The 16699-nt window shown below is 50.7% G+C and overlaps 1 protein-coding gene across 4 annotated transcripts in view; it reads left to right on the top strand.

Moving 5' to 3' along the window:
- The window catches only part of LOC103215732 (tyrosine-protein phosphatase non-receptor type substrate 1), a 45978-nt gene that overhangs the window by 17595 nt on the left and 11684 nt on the right, over positions 1-16699 (top strand). For all 4 annotated transcript variants that reach the window (XM_007962392.3, XM_037994986.2, XM_007962396.3 and 1 more), the window contains 5 exons: positions 3312-3665; positions 9937-10254; positions 10851-11183; positions 13305-13418; positions 16425-16449. In XM_007962392.3, the coding sequence (XP_007960583.2) occupies positions 3312-3665; positions 9937-10254; positions 10851-11183; positions 13305-13418; positions 16425-16449 (1144 nt within the window). The remainder of the gene's footprint in view (positions 1-3311; positions 3666-9936; positions 10255-10850; positions 11184-13304; positions 13419-16424; positions 16450-16699) is intronic.

A 16699-nucleotide genomic window follows, 5' to 3' on the forward strand; every position in this document is an offset into this window, starting at 1 on the left:
CTTACGTCGCACTTTTAAAATTCTTCAAACGCTTTATAAACACTAGCTAATTAATTAAGCCGCCTAAATCTGGCTGCAGTTGGTGGAGAGAGCTTGAGAGGAGCTAAAAAAAAAAAATGGGGGAGCCAACCCTACACAACTCCAGATTTTATTGTCGCCTGCCTGGGGTGTGATTACAGGCCTCCGGCTGCACCACAAGAATAGCCCTGCTCCAACATGCCGCACGCCTGACTCCGCAGCCTCTCCTGCGCCTCCTGCTCCCTCACCAACTGCTGACTCACAGCCCCGTGTGGTGTTATTGATAAGGATAATAATAACTGCAAGCCAGGCTCAGTCCCAGGCTCCAGGCCTGCACCCTCTCCTAGATATGCCAGTATCAACTCCATTTAACACAGGAAGAGAGGAGATTTGCCCAGGGTCATGGAGCCGACGAAATCCTTCCTTCATTCGTTACGGTATTCATTCTGCATATTTTTATCGATGACACTGTTTTAGGCAGGAGGTTGGAAACAGTCCCTTGTGGATCCTACATCCTACTATTGGGAATGTGACAATCCAGAGAAAATCAAATATATGAATAATACAGCTATGTGATGATAACGGGAATGAGAATTAAAACTTACCCAGCACCTATGCAGCAGTCTTACCACCGTGTTGGGGTCCTCATGACTGTGCTGGGGTGGATGCCAGAACCCCACTTTGTGGATGATGGAATGGGGGTCCAGGGAAGGTGGGTACAGAGGTGGCTAAGGCAGGAGCCATGCTGTCGCCCAGGCCTGCTGGCCGCAGCAGATGTGCTTCCTCAAGGCAGCCTTTCCAGTTGGTCCAGTCTCGAGGCTGAAATACAGACCTACTGGGAAAGTTCCTAGCTCAGTGCTGCTGGCAGCTGCTGCTGCTGCCTCTGATGTCCCCGCCTGGATGGGCCTCCCACACATCTGGCCACCAGCCTCACCCCTCTCAGGCTGTCTGATTCTGGCTAGGCCTCTGTCCACTGTGGGTTCTGATTTTTCTCCTGTGCCATGAAGATCTTGCCATATTCAATTTCAAATGGAAATGAAATGAGAAGCTGGACTTCCTGACAATAAAAGCAGTTGAGGTCTTAAGTGATTGGTCAGGAAAATAAAGTCGAAATGGTCATATTTACACCCAGAGCAGGTGAAGTGGTCTTAGGTACTCTGAGACTCCACTCACCTGCCATGAGAACTGGGCCGCAAGGGTGATCCCTTGCAGTCAAGACTGGGTGAGGCTGAGAATGGGAGAAAGAGGCAGGACAATGGGCAGATAGCCCTGGGCTTGCTGCAGCGAGGGCAGATAGGGGTCTGTGAGCCTCTTTCCCTGGCTGCCCTGCCCCTGCCAGTGGGGTGGTGCCAGGCCATGGGTTGCTGGGCAAATTCACAGGGTCTCTCTCCTGCCCAGCCAGAGCCAGAGGGGCTGCTCTGGACATCTGCCTCAGCCTTGTCTGATGTACAAGGCAAAGGTGGTCCAGGTCAGGGCAGGACAAGGTCAGTGGAGAGTCCAACTGGGGCCCCAAGTCACCTGTCACCTGCATACCAGGTAGCTGCCACTCCTCTGTCTACCTCATTCTCCTCCCCCATTCTAGCTCTTAGGCATGTGTTTCTCTGAGGTCTTTATGATCATGATCTGCCTTTTTTTTTGAGACAGAGTCTCACTCTGTCACCCAGACTGGAGTGCAGTGGCGCGGTCTCAGCTTACTGCCAGCTCCGCCTCCCGGGTTCATGCCATTCTTCTGCCTTAGCCTCCCGAGTAGCTGGGACTACAGGCGCCCGCCACCATGCCCGGCTAATTTATTTTGTGTTTTTAGTAGAGATGGAGTTTCACCGTGTTAGCCAGGATAGTCTCAATCTCTTGGCCTCGTGATCTGCCCGCCTCAGCCTCCCAAAGTGCTGGGATTACAGGCGTGAGCCACCGCGCCTGGCCTTTCTTTTTTTTGTTTCTTGTACCTCACCTTGTTCAGAATCAAGGCCCTGGCTGTGCCTTGCTCTGAACTGTTCTCACTCAGTCCCTAAGCATCTTCAACGCATCTCATGACAACCTCATCCTACCTTCCTCTTCCTATCTGGGCTCTCTCCCCTGCACCCCAGTCTTTCCACCCAGGGTCCCTGTCTTGTTTGCCCCAGTGTCTCTGATTGGAGCTCAGGCTCCTGCAGCTGACCTCTACAACTCCTTCCAGCTACACATTTGGAAGCCCTTGAGGCCTGGACTGGGTCCAGCTCCAGTGTGTCCCCATCACATTGAGGCCTGGGTCACAGGGCATCAGCAGGTGTTGGGGAGAGTGAAGTTTGAGCTGCAGCCACCGCCTCGTTTATTCAGTGTATGGTAACAACTTCTTCCTCAGTGCCCGGCTCCCAGCTAAGTGACTTCTATGTGTGATCTTGTTTTCTTTTCAGAACAAAGCAGAGGCCTCGGGGGTGTTCTACCCATCCTGTAGATAAGAAAACTGAGACTCAAAAGCAATGGATAAACTAAGGTCCCACAAGAACAAAGGGCGAGCCAGGTTTTAAACCAGGTCTGATGACTCTAAAAACCAGATGCTGCATTTGGACACTGTCCCCAGCCTTGGCTCGTTTTATCCTCCCAGAGATCCATCGAGGTGGGGTCATAGTAACTATTTTACAGACGAAGAAACCAATGCTGAGAGCAGTAAGGGCAAACTAAGGGCAGCTCTTGCATTTGTGTGGCACTTTGCTAGCTAGGCTCAGTCCTGGGCTCCAAGCGGGGACTCAAACACACTGGCATGAGTCTACATTGGATATTCTTAGTCACCTGAGTGGTGGCCCAAGGACACAGCTATAGGCCACTGATCCAGAACTCAAACCACATTCTCCTACTCTCCAAACCGCTGAGTACAGCCTCCATTCTCGGGGCCTGCATCCTGGACCAGGTCGGAAACAGAATCTAACGCCTTGTAGAGCCCCACACATGCCAGGCCCCTTCCTCTGAGACTTTGCCCAGCCTGTTCCCTGCGTCTGGAACACCAGGCTCCCTTCTGGCTCATTCAGATTAGAATTAGAGAGCCCAGCTCAGATGTGACTCTTCCAGAGAGGTTCCAAGCATTCAAACCCACTCTCTGCCATGTCACTTAGCTTTCTGTGCCTCAGTGTCCCCACTTAGAATATAGGCTCATGTTGCAGGTTTGTAGTGAGGGTTAAATGAGATAATACATGCAGTATGCTGACCTCACAGCCTGCTCCTGGTGTGCATCTAGTCAATAAAAGTTGTTGATAAACACTTGAGGCAACACAGAGGATCATGTAAGGATGAAAAAATGACTGCTTTGTGCTCCTTTCCAGGAGTCTTGGGTGAGGAGGAGCTGCAGGTGATTCAGCCTGAGAAGTCTGTGTCCGTCGCGGCTGGAGAGTCAGCCACTCTGAACTGCACTGCGACCTCCCTGATCCCTGTGGGGCCCATCCAGTGGTTCAGAGGAGCTGGACCAGGCCGGGAATTAATCTACAATCAGAAAGAAGGCCACTTTCCCCGAGTAACACCTGTTTCAGACCCCACAAAGAGAAACAACATGGACTTTACCATCCGCATCAGTAACATCACCCCAGCAGATGCCGGCACCTACTACTGTGTGAAGTTCCGGAAAGGGAGCCCCGACGTGGAGTTTAAGTCTGGAGCAGGCACTGAGCTCTCTGTGCGTGGTGAGTACAGCACGGGCCTCCTTTGTCCCCTGATGTGTGACAATGACTCAATAATAACACCCTCCATTCTTAGAGCAACAATCAGGTGTGGTGGTGGGTGCTCCTTTTCATGAATTAATGTCTCCCCCTTTTACAGATAAGGGAAGTTGAGGCCTGGAGATGTCATGCTATTTGCTCAAGGGTCCACGGCTGGTAAAGGGTGGGAACATCTGCATCCTTCATCTGCCTGGCTCTGTAGCCCTGGCCTCTTCAAATCGGGCCCAGCCCTTTGGTTCCACAGATGAGGGAACTGACAGAGTGACTTGCCCAGGCACAGGGCCAGAGCTCACCTGCTGCCTCCAGAGAGCACTTCCCCCTCAGTGTGGCCGAGTCTCCTCTATGCGACAGGCACTCCCTGAGAACCTACTGTGTGCCAGGCTCCACCAAGCTTGTGTTCTCATCCCTTCTGATAAGAATCCACGCAGGGCAGGGAGCAGCGAAGGTGTGCTTTCCTTTATTTCATCACCAAACATCAACTGAGAAGATTCCTAAAAGGCACAGATTTACTGTTTAGTCTGATGGCCCTGGTGAGAGGAGAAGCCAGAGGTTTGGGCATTTTCTGTGGGTCTTTTAGAAAAACCCTTGTATGGTTTAGGGACTGATTGATGCAGTCACTAAAGGCTCTGAACAAAGCTGGGTCATCCTAGAATGTCTCTCACCCCAGGGAGGAGGTCTCCCTTCTAGGTGACTTTGGGTTCCTCAGTTAAGGCAGCAAAGATGCGCATTTTGTATTTACTGCCAGAGCACCAGAATCCTTGTTCTAACTCCGGATCCTGGGACATTAGTGCAGGAAGGACCCTCAGACCATGCAGCCCAACCCCCAGTTACAGGTGGAAACTTGAAGTCAGGAGATGACAGGGGCCTTGCCCACAGTCACAGGACCAGCTGGTGACAGGATCTGGACCAGAGCCCACATCTGATTCCAGGAAGGCTCGTTCCTGCCCGTATTAGACATTGTTTCCGTAGAAGAGCCTGGTGCATCACAGGTGCTGACTGAAGCTCCTTAAACAGAACCGCTAAGCAGGGAGCCAGCACTTCTCCTTTTTGTCAGTTTCCTAAAGGTTCAGAATACTCACATTCAGACCGTTAGACCCATTGGTGATTGGAAAACCTCTCCCAAATGTAAGCCTTAGCATTCGATACTGAGATTTCTTATCAGGATGGAGACCTGCTGCATTGTGTAATAGCTACAGAATACTCCAGCTTATGGAAGTGTCAGATTTATTTTACAGTCTTCCATTGAGGGATACGTAAGTTGTCCCCAACCTTGAGCTATTAAAACAGTCCTGCAGTGGATGACCTTATACATGTGTGACCTTACTCAGGTGGGAGACACCCACTGGAAGTGCCATTGCTAGATCAGAGGGGGTGTGTGTTTTAATGTGTGTGGATATGGCCTAATTTCCCTCCTAGACATTATAACAATCAAGTCTCCCCATAACCGCTGGACATAGGCAGGGAGGGTGGCTTTATCCTGATTGTGCAGATATTACAGGAAGAGACATTGAAGTTCCTAGATGATGCATCCCGTGCCTAGACAGTCCCAGCAAGTAAGTGGCCTAGGTGTGACCCACATCTGCTGACTCCTAGTAGAGTGCTCACTCCTCTTTGCCATGCTGTCAGCCTAAATGATGCCCTGGATGAGAAAAGAGGGAGGTGGGAGGAGGCCATGGAGCAGCAACTGGGCCAGATCCTCATCCTGGCACTTTCTCCTTTTATAACAAGTACTATGAAGGAAAAGCCATTTCTTGCCCCTTTTACAGATAAGGACTCTGAGGCTCAGAGAGGAGACCTGTGTGGTGAGCAAGTGGGGGAGCCAAAGTTTGGTCCCCACCAGCCTGACTCACAGCCCCTGTCTCTGTAACACTCAGCTGTGCTTGTCAAAGTGTGGAGAAATGCTCCACCCTTCTCATTCCAAACTCTTACAATTCTATAGCAATAAGCATAGGCTGAGGCAGGAGAATTGCTCGAACCCAGGAGGTGGAGATTACAGTGAGCTGAGATTGTGCCACTGCACTCCAGCCTGGATGACAGAGCAAGATTCTGTCTCAAAAAAAGAAAGGAAAAACAAAACAACAAATCCTATGGGAGTAGGAGGGACTGGCCCCCATCAGAAAGGTCCTGCAGATGTCTCATGATATGGGAACCTGTTCCTAAAGGACAGGTCTCTGCACATCACTGAGCAGCATCCATGGAGCAGAGTTGGGCCTCCTGCAGCCCAGCAGACCACATGCTCACCTACTCATGGTGCTGAGGACTAAGGATAAGGAGATGAGTCATTTCCTGGTGGGTGCTTGGGGCTCACTGGAGCAAGAGTTTATATTCTCCCCTCAGGCTGTCAGGAGTCCACTGACTTCAGTTTATGGCTATAGGGTAACCAGATCTGGGTGCCCTGGCAAGAGACTTCTCCCTAGAATTGCATGAAGTCAAGGATCTCAAAGGGAAAAAGGGAAGGTGGTGGTTAGTGTCAGGGTTCATGAAGTTCAGGCACTTGCTCAACTGATAGACACGAGAGCTTGGGGAACGCTGGAAATGCCCATTGGGTACTTGGGGGATGAGGAGACAGTGCCTTTGCTTTTCTCAGCCTTGGTTTCCTCATCTGTAGAATCAGACTGGAGTGCAGTGGCGCGATCTTGGCTCACTGTAATTTCCACCTCCTGGGTTCAAGCAATTCTCCTGCCTCAGCCTATGCTTATTGCTATAGAACTGCAAGAGTTTGGAAAGAGAAGGGTGGAGCATCTCCACACTTTGACAAGCACAGCTGAGTGTTACAGAGACAGGGGCTGTAAGTCAGGCTGGTGGGGATCAAACCTTGGCTCCCCCACTTGCTCACCACACAGGTCTCCTCACTGAGCCTCAGAGTCCTTATCTATAAAAGGGTCAAGAAATGGCTCTTCCTTCATAGTACTTGTTATAAAAGGAGAAAGTGCCAGGATGGGGATCTGGCCCCGCTGCTGCTCCTTGGTGATAATCAGGGACTCCTTGGGGAGAATGGAAAGGATTTGAGTTCTTGTGTATAAATCACCCAGTGCAGAGTAGACACCCCCAAATCAAGGTGTTATTTTATTTTTTTTGAGATGAAGTTTCACTCTTGTTGCCCACGCTGGAGTGCAATGGCGCCATCTTGGCTCACTGCAGCCTCCACCTCCTGGGTTCAAGTGATTCTGCTTCAGCCTCCCGAGTAGCACCCACTACCACAACCAGCATTTTTTTTTTTTTTTTTTTTTTTTGTATTTTTAGTAGAGACAGTGTTTCATCATGTTGGCCAGGCTAGTCCTGAACTCCTGACCGCAGGTGATCCACCCACCTTGGCCTCACAAAGTGCTGGGATTACAGGTGTGAGCTACTGCGCCCTGCCATCAAGGTGTTATTTTAAGATGTGTTACCTTGGGCAACCCAGTTCCCCTTGCTGAGCCTCACTTTCCCCATGTGTAGAATGTCGATAATGGTACCAACCTTTCCAGCATGTTATGAGGATGCAGTGAGCCTGGGGAGACGATAGACCTTAGTAAGCAATGGGGTTTTCCCAAGATCATGTGATCTTGGGCGAATCCTGGCTTCCCTTGAGTCCTCAGCTTCCCTGTCTGTGAAATGGCGATGATGATTGCCAACCCTCAGGGGTTCTGTGAGGATTGGAGAGGATGTACACAGAGCCTTGAATGGTGGCAGTGTTCAGGTTGTCACTGAACTCCTGCAGAACTGTGGTTAGGAGAGCGTGGCCCGAGTCCAACTGCCTGGGCCACATCCCAGCTCTGCCACCTCCTGGCTCTGTGACCTGGGAGAAGGCACTCCACCACCATGGGCCTCAGTGTCCTCACTTGTAGGTGATAACACCAGCCTCACAGACCAGGAGTTGGGGCCGAATGAGTTAAATCCTGTAGAGTACTTAGGGCAGCACCTGGCCTGCAGTCAGTGTTCAACAGATGTGAGCTCTGTGATGCCGAAGCCATGCAACCTCAGATGGGTCAGTGTTCCTCCGGCCCTCAAGTAGAAATGGTGCTTAGGCTGTGCTCAGGTAGCTTTCAATCTTGGCTGCTCTTTAGGATCATCTGGGAATCTTGGAAATCAATCCCAGCCTCTACCACAGACATGCCTCTTCAATTGGCCTGACATGGGCCTAGGCATCTAAAGTTTTTAATTAATCCAGAAGATTCTAGTACAGAGCCAGGACTGAGAACCCCTGGGATAGACACCCTGAGGTCACAGAGGACAAGTTGGAAAAGACGGTCCTCTGTGGTACCAGATGGGAGAACAGCTTTTCAGGCTGTGGATGCTTCTGAACAACATGTACCCGGGACAGCTCTTTGGAGGCCCCAGTGGCCTGGCCAGACCCCCTCTTATAATACGGGCCTACGGGCACCAAGATAGGGGCCCCAGACAAAGCCTTGCTCAGATCCTGCCTCAGGGCGGGGGAACCTTCTATCTTGAAAATGTTTGTGTTTAAACAACCACCGGAATCCCAGCAAATCCTTCCAGTTCGGCCCCAAAACCCACCCTGCCTGGACACACCAAGCTGTCACGGAAGAATCTGTTCCCTCCTTTAAAATGCTTCCAGCTTCCGTAAATGGCTCCTCTGGAGGGAGGCGCCTGTGATCTTGTTTGTGTTTTGAAAGCCAATTCGCCAAACTTGTTTCCTGAGGGGCTTGTTTAGAAAAGGGGAGAGAATCCTCACTTGGTGGTTTCTGCTCCTTTTATCATTTGGGTTTGTCATGAGCTGCAGGGAGCAGGGTTTGAGCCTTTTCTTGGTGTTTCCGCTCTGCTTTGTTCTGCTGCCTAAAGGATAAATGTGTAGATTCAGAAGCAGTAATGACCAGACCTCCTGATAACAGGCACAGGGGTCATTTATTAAGCACCTGCTACATACCAGGCTCTGTGCTTGCATTCAACCTCCCTCATCTTACCAGGGTGGGGTTTGTATCCACTTTTGGCCCTGGGCCTCTCTGTGCTTCGTCCTAAAAGGGGCTCACACGAGGATCCCCTCACAGAGATGGAATGAGGATTAACAAGCTGAGGGGCATGGAGGGAGCAGCCAGTGTCCAGCTCCAGAGAACCCCTGGATAAATGGGAACTGATTGCAGCCCCTCAGCCCTGTGGGGACATCCAGGCTGCTGGCCTCGATGACTTGACTTCTTCAAATGACACCCTCCTTACTGTGCCCTCAAAATGTTTGACGGGTGTTAGGGAGCAAGTTAATGTTTACAAATGCAAGTATGTGTGATATGTGCTTCCTGGTGACTGCACTAGGAGGCACAAGGTAATAATTAGCAATTTGGAGACACGTTTAGGGCCCATCTGCAGGGAGAAACAGCCCACGTTCTGATTCAGCCATTTGTGTGCTTTCAGGACCCAGGAAGTGCTTCTGCCTGCTTGGGGGCCCTGTGTCTGTGTAATTATTGATAATTAAGAAATTAACCCCTTTGGCTTTCTCCACACTTGGTGATCTTTAATATCTATCCAAAGCTGACCCCAAAGAAGACCCCAGATTCAGAAAAGTATTCCTTCCTTTCAAATGTAGCACTTGGCACAGATTAGCCCCTGCTGGAATATTTGTGGAGAAAATGAAAAATATGAAGTAAATTCATAAATACCTGAAGAGAGAGCTTTGGATATGAATAAAGTCTGGGTTAAAGTTAGATCTGTTTTTGCTTATTTTTGTGAAGCATCTTCTGTTTATCCAAAGCAAAACTGCTTCTGTTGCCTCATTTAATCCTCGCTGCATCCCAGGAAGGAGAAATGCTGCTGTCCCATTTTATAGACAAGGAGCTGGGGGTGCCAGGCTGCCCCTCTCATGGGCTGAGCGGCCTGGTTCCAGCTGTCGGGGTGATGCCACTTTGCTACTTACTCCCTGTACTGACCTCTATAAATGCTGTCTCTGGGGTTGGCACTGTTTCTGGGGGGGCAGGGTAGAAAGAGTTAATACCAAGGATGAGATGGATCGTTAATTTTGATCCTGTGCCCAAATTGGTGGAAATCACCCTGTGTGGAGTGGAGAAATTTGAACTCAGGCCTGGACTTCCCTCTGGGCCCTGCCCCTACACTGTCTGACCTCACCTCTCCCAACCTTTGCATCCTGCTCTGTAAAATGAGAATAAGGACACCGCCCTCATTAATCCTTCCACATTATTGGAAGGGTAAAAAATAATGTCTCGGAAGGTGCTTAACATGACACACGCTTATCATTAGTGATGGTCATCTCAGTCATGTCTCCTGTTTATCGATGCTCCTTTTGTAGCCAAACCCTCTGCCCCTGTGGTATTGGGCCCCACAGCAAGGGCCACACCTGAGCACACAGTGAGCTTCACCTGCGAGTCCCACGGCTTCTCTCCCAAAGACATCACCCTGAAATGGTTCAAAAATGGGAACGAGCTCTCAGACTTCCAGACCAGCGTGGACCCCGAAGGAAAGAGCGTGTCCTACAGCATCCGCAGCACAGCCAGGGTGGTGCTGACCCGCAGAGACGTTCACTCTCAAGTCATCTGCGAGGTGGCCCACGTCACCTTGCAGGGGGACCCTCTTCGTGGGACTGCCAACTTGTCTGAGGCCATCCGAGGTAGAAGACCCTTACCCAGCCCGAGCCCACACCTGGCTGCCAAGCCCGTTCCCCACCACCCTCCACCCATCCAACTCTACTTTCGCTCCAGGGCTTGAAATGCCTAGAACCTAAATTCCTAACTGCCCACCTCCCATGCCCCTAGATGTGCCGGTCACTTACTAACATTTTAATGGCAGTGGCTAGGTGACCACCCACAGGGTGCGAAGGACTGCACTCGCAGTTTCATTTATTTCACCAATAGCAACTACAATTAATGAGCACCTACTATGAGCTAAGCCTCTGTGTGCTTGGTGGTTTTCTTTATTTTGCTACAGTTGTAACATTCCAACTGCATGCCAGGGGTGGTGCTTATAGATTTCACCCATTCTTAGCCTAGTAGGAGCTACCAGTCCTTGAGCACCTACTATGTGCTGGGCATTGTACTTAGTAATTTCACTCATATGCAAAGAGCACCCTCAATGTCTGAGCACGTGCTGCCTGCCTAGCACTGTCCTGGTGACGCCCTCACCGTGGTGGTGGGAGCTACATTATGGAGCCCTCCCTGTGATCTGTCTGTGCCACAAGGTCACAGCTTCTGCCCTGTGCTGTTTCAGTTCCACCCTTCTTGGAGGTTACTCAACAGTCCATGAGGGCAGAGAACCAGGTGAATGTCACCTGCCAGGTGACGAAGTTCTACCCCCAGAGACTACAGCTGACCTGGTTGGAGAACGGAAACGTGTCCCGGACAGAAATGGCCTCAGCCCTTCCAGAGAACAAGGATGGCACCTATAACTGGACGAGCTGGCTCCTGGTGAATGTGTCTGCCCATAGGGATGATGTGAAGCTCACCTGCCAGGTGGAGCATGACGGGCAGCCAGCAGTGAACAAAAGCTTTTCCGTGAAGGTCTCAGCCCACCCGAAGGAGCAGGGCTCAAATACCGCCGCTGGTGAGGCCTCTATTTCAGCTGACCCAGCTCTTTTAAACTTTTAGTTTTGTGGGTTTTTTAAATGTTAAAAGTAGTAATTCCTGCTTATTATAGAATAATCTAGAAGTCTATAAATATAAAGTAGAATTTTAATGTCAGCTCCATTTCCCCAAATCCCACACTCCAAGAGTCACCACTGGTAAGGGTTTGATGCACATCTTGATAGATCTTTTGACATAGATTTATATCACAGGAGGAAAGAGGGAGAGAGGGGGCCCATCTGTTCATGGCGTCCTGCATCTTGCCTTCTTCACCTGATAGTTGTCACGCTCCCCATTCCTCACTGGCCCAGCCCCTCTTCCCTACTCTTTCTAGCCTCTGCCTCATCTGCCTGGCTGCAACTGGGAGCCTGCCCCACTGGAAGCCGGGGTGGAGTCATTCAGGGTGTTTGCAGCTTGTCTCACGTACAGTCAGTGCTTCAGTGAACATCCTTGTACATGTTCCATCCCACATGTGATTATTTCTGTGTAATTGCCCAAGGAACACTTTAGGCCAAAGGGCATACTCATGTAAGGAGGAGATAATGCTGTCACTCCCCTGAGAGAGTGTGAGGGTGTCAAGGTATCATTTTCTCAGCCCCTGCAACGTGGTGTTGGTGTACATCTCTTCTGTTTGCAAATGGTGGCACCTGGTTGGCATTTCAATGCAGCCATGGAATATTTCATCACCTGTTATCAATGTGGCTGATGCCCTGTACACAGTAGAACCCTTGCGTGGATTAGTAATAGAAGCCATTTATGTCCTTCATGCACCCTTCAGGGAAGCTCTAAAAGAGAGTCTTGGGGCTGTGTCAAAGTGACCGTTTGGTTTCACCAGTGCCGGGTTTTCATAGGACGTGTAGGACATCGGCCAATGCCGGGTTTTCATAGGACGTGTAGGGCATCGGCCAATGCTGGGTTTTCATAGGACGTGTAGGGCATCGGCCAATGCCGGGTTTTCGTAGGACATGTAGGGCATCAGCCAATGCTGGGTTTTCATGGGACGTGTAGGGCATCGGCCAGTGCCAGGTTTTCCTAGGATGTATAGGGCATCGGGAGACAAGATGTGTGGCTTTCCATGCCAGCTGTGTCGCAGACTTGCTGTGTGACCTTGGACAAGTCAGTGCCTCTTTGGGCCTCCACTTGCTCATAGCTGTGCTGAAGGGGATGAGCTTCATGACCTCTCAGCTCTGAGTCTCAGGTGGTAGGGGCCATAATTATCTTGCTCAGCCTTGTAGCTTCAGGGCCTGGCCACAGTAGGCACTCAATAAATGCTTTTTGAGTGAAACAGGATGAAAGAGTTAGTTGGTTAGCTGGTTGGTTGGTTGGTTGGTTGGTTGGTTGGTTGGTTGGTTGGTTGGTTATATAATCCTTACTTAGCCAATGAGGTAGAGATGACCATTGGCCCCAATAACAGAAGCAGCAGCCAGGGTTTGGAGGGCGGTTTAACTGACTTCCCCAGGGTCACACAGCTACTTAGTGGCATTGATTTGAAAGCACTTTTCTGTGGCTTAGAGCCCTGCTCCTGATGAACCACTGTGTTCTAGTCTACAACCCCCTTACCTGTGCCCTGGGCAGCAAAGCCTCCATTGTCATTTCAGGAGTCCTGCTTCAGAGCCCCTGTGCTAACTCCTGAGCCCAATGTGACGGCCCAGGTGCCAGGCACAGATCAGTGGTGAGCCCCTGAGCTGTGCAGACCCTGGTAGCCACACTGCCCCTTCTTCCAGCTGCTGATTCAGTTTCCAGTGGATCTGGGGTACCCTCGTGACCGCTCTGTGGTTCACTCCAGATGAGAAGGAACGTTTCTGTTCCTCAGGAGTGAGATTTCTGCCTGTATCCTGCAGCAGGGGTTCCTCTGTAGCTGTCAGCGGCAAATATATTCCCCCCGGCACCTCAGCATGGTTTTTGTGCTGTTCATGGATGAGCCTCGTGGGCAAGTGTGTACAGACCCGTGAGTGTGCCCATGTGACTCGAGACATCTGAGAAGGCCCAGCCAGATGTTCTCAGCTAATGATGCCTGCTTAGTGGTGAAATGCTGTGGTGGGTTTGGTTTTCTCTGTTTTTAATCTGCATACGTGAAGCCTCTATTCCATGTGGTCCCTAGAGAATACTGGAACTAATGAACGGAACATCTATATTGTGGTGGGCGTGGTGTGCACCTTGCTGGTGGCCCTACTGATGGCAGCCCTCTACCTCGTCCGAATCAGACAGAAGAAAGGTGGGTGCATTCCCCTCTTCCTCCCTAAGGGTTTGTCCCTGGACTGTCCTCAGAGGGAGACGCCATTAGGTGTTTTGGGTTAAGGACATCATCTTCTGCCAGTAGCAAGAAGTCCAGAGGTAGTGGTGCTGGGGCTGGGGCAGTGGCCTCACCACGTTAGAGTCTGGGTGAGTCACTCCATGGCTTCTTCCTCATGGTTACAAGATGCTCATCACTGCCCCAGGCCCCATGTCCTCAAGAGGCCACTACTGAGCAAGGGAGCTGCCAACCTGGGAAGAGGGGAGGCAGGGACTCTTCTTACCTGTCTCAGGGAGGACATTGTCTTTCCCAGGAGCCTCCCGGCAGACTTCTGCTTTCCTGGTACAAATCTAGCTTATATGACCAGCCCCTGGACAGGAGGCCAGAGAGAATGGAGATAATAGCGCCACCATTTGATTGGGAGGACTTAACAAGTGATTGCATGGAAACTGTTAGGGAAGTAACCTGGCACACAAGCGCTCAATAAATGTTAGCCCTGAGTATTACCCATATTGTATGTGAGCCCAGAACTATGAGCCACTTGCCTAGAAAGCCCCCTCACAGGGCAAGGTGCATAATCTTTGACTGCACAGCAGGAGGGCACAGGGTCAAACCCAGGGCACAGCTTCCCCTTGTTCGTGTGCGTGTGTTATGTGTGTCTTGTGTCTGTGTGTGTGTGTTGGTTGTTGGGAGGGTTGGTTGTTGCTGTGGCAGGGCCTCTGACTTTGAAGTCAGACAAACCAGGGTTCCAGACCCTGGTTGTATCCGCTAAGCAATTTGGCCGCTAGAAGCCTCAGTTTCCCCATCTGTAAAATGGGTTTAGCAACGCCTGTCTTGGAGAAGTTACAAGATCCAAATAAGCCCATGTGAAATAACGGGTCTGACACATTCTAGAATCGCCATAAATACATGTTCTTTTTCCCACTCTTGTAGATGACAATTTTAAGCTGGTATTTCTGCAACCTTTTTTTATTACGAGATAGAAATACATTTCACATCTCAACCCAACACATACACACACCCTTTGTATATAAAATTAAAACTGATACTTTCTTTTTTGTCATATTCTTTTTTCTGTTTAAAATGCTGGTTGTGACCCACCACCTCCAAAGGGACAAGTGCTGTCCCGAGCTGCCTTTCTGTGGCTTGGCACAGCTGAGCTTGGATGGGCACTGTACACTAATCACACATCCCTTCGGTAGCTCTTTCACCTCTACCTCCCAGGTTTCCCTCCCTCCTGGGCTGGCTCTGAGATACTGGCCAAGCCTCATGCTCCTGTCTGGGAGGGTTGGAGTCAGGCCCTGCTTCTCCAGAATCTGCAAGATGTCCCACCAAGATGCCTACCCAATGGGTTCCCTAAAGTTCCTGGAGAGCCCCACACAGGGAGGACTCCTCCTTGGGTGGGGAAGCAGGTCCCTTCCCCACCAAAGGTGACAACCCATCCCATGGGATGAAGCATTCGTAGCGGCTGATAGTGAAATCCTGGCCATCCTTTCTGAGTCTCAGCCCCAGGCAGCTTGCCAGGCTCCTGACACGTGTGAGCTCATTACTGTGGGCTTAGGTGTTGCAGAGGAGGAATGGAGTTTGCAGAGCTGCAGCTCTGGTAAAGGGCACCCAGCCCAAGTGGCGGGTCTGTGTGCCGAGCTAGCTCTCAAACACAGGCTCCAGTGGCAGGGACGGCTAGTATCCCCCAGCAATTCCAATGTGCCAGGAACTGCTCACAGGGCTTTCCCTGTAGTAACAGTCAGTCTTCACCGCAGAAGACCTCATGGGTGACATTACTAACCCCACTTTACAGATGAGGAGACTGAGGCGTGGGAAAGTTATAAAACTTGTTCAGGGCCTCACAGCCAGGAGGTGGTGGGGCCAGAATTTAAACCCAAGGACCACGTCTAGGACCACCCTGCACGCTACCTCCCTCCACCATAACTAGATCCCCCTTCTCCCTCATTAGGCCCTGGTGGGGTCTGCCCAGCCTCTCAATGCCCACAGTGAAATGTCCTGATTTCAACTCAACCACTACCCAGCTGTGTGACCCTGAGGAGTCACCTAGTCTCTGGTGTAAAAGGGGGGTGACTGGTGTCCTGTCACTGGATTCCCAGAGATGACTTGTGTCCAGCACTTTGCAACCTGTCAGCCTCCACTCAGAACTCAGACGTTCGGTGCTGAGCAGAGCTTCCAACTGAGGTACTCCTCACCTGAAGATCCAGGACCTGCCCAGGCACCAAGCGTTAACCCGGCAGCAAGAATTCTTGCACTGTGGCAGCCTCCAGCCTATTAAAGTGCGGTGCAGAGTGCATTTGGGTGTGCATGTTGCTTTTAATTACAATTTTACAGCAAAATGGGAGTCAAATGGCTGCTGAACCCTGGAGGCTTCTCTGTGGGTTACCCCATATCACAGGTTTAAAACCTCTAAACCAGATGGACACTTTCTTTCCTTCCAAGATCCTTTTTTTGGAAAGTGGTGGCATGTAAATAAATGGATGCTCAGCCCAACCCTGCAAGTTATAGAAGCTCAGAGAGAGGAAGTGACCCACCCAGGGTCACACAGTGAGTGAATGGGTAGCAGACCCGGGGTTCACACTTGATCCCCGATTTGCAGCCCTGCTAGAATCTGTTTTCAAGCCACGAAGGGCACTGAATGGGACTAGGCTTACTGGAGGGTCTCCACTGAGGTTTGTGGTTGAACGGAGGTGAGACCCAGGCAGAGGTAGGGCGGTTGTCCCCTCCCAGGCTGAAGACTGCTTTTGGACTCCTGGCAGCTTCCGCAAGTGGAAAAGCAGGACCATCTAGCTTACTCCCTCACAGGCTTCCTTGGTGGAAGAGGATGCCCACTGGGTGGGCATGGGGGTCTCCTGTGGTTCCAAGGATGTGATTACAGTATTTCCTCTCCATGTCCCTAGAGGCAAACCTTTTGCCAGAAAATAGTTACATAAGAAAAGCGTGCTTCTAGTTAAACAACAGGCTTTTGTTTCTTTTGTCTTTCAGCCCAGGGCTCCACTTCCTCTACAAGGTAAGTGCATCATTGGTCCAGATCCTCTTGAAGTTATTATTTGGTTGTTTCACAGCCCCCCAGACTATAAAGCATAATCCACATCCACTGACCTCACCGATGTGTTGGTCAACATGTCTCTTTCTCTCCTCTGTAATCTCCTTGCACTGGGTCATGCTGTTTTTAATTATTGTCCCAAATGAGGGGTTTTATTTTGGTGCACAGAGGCGCTGATTTCTTGCGTGCTCTCCCCAGACGACGAGACCCTTGT

Source organism: Chlorocebus sabaeus, chromosome 2 (genome assembly GCF_047675955.1).
Source record: "Chlorocebus sabaeus isolate Y175 chromosome 2, mChlSab1.0.hap1, whole genome shotgun sequence".
Classification (NCBI taxonomy): Eukaryota; Metazoa; Chordata; class Mammalia; order Primates; family Cercopithecidae; genus Chlorocebus; species Chlorocebus sabaeus.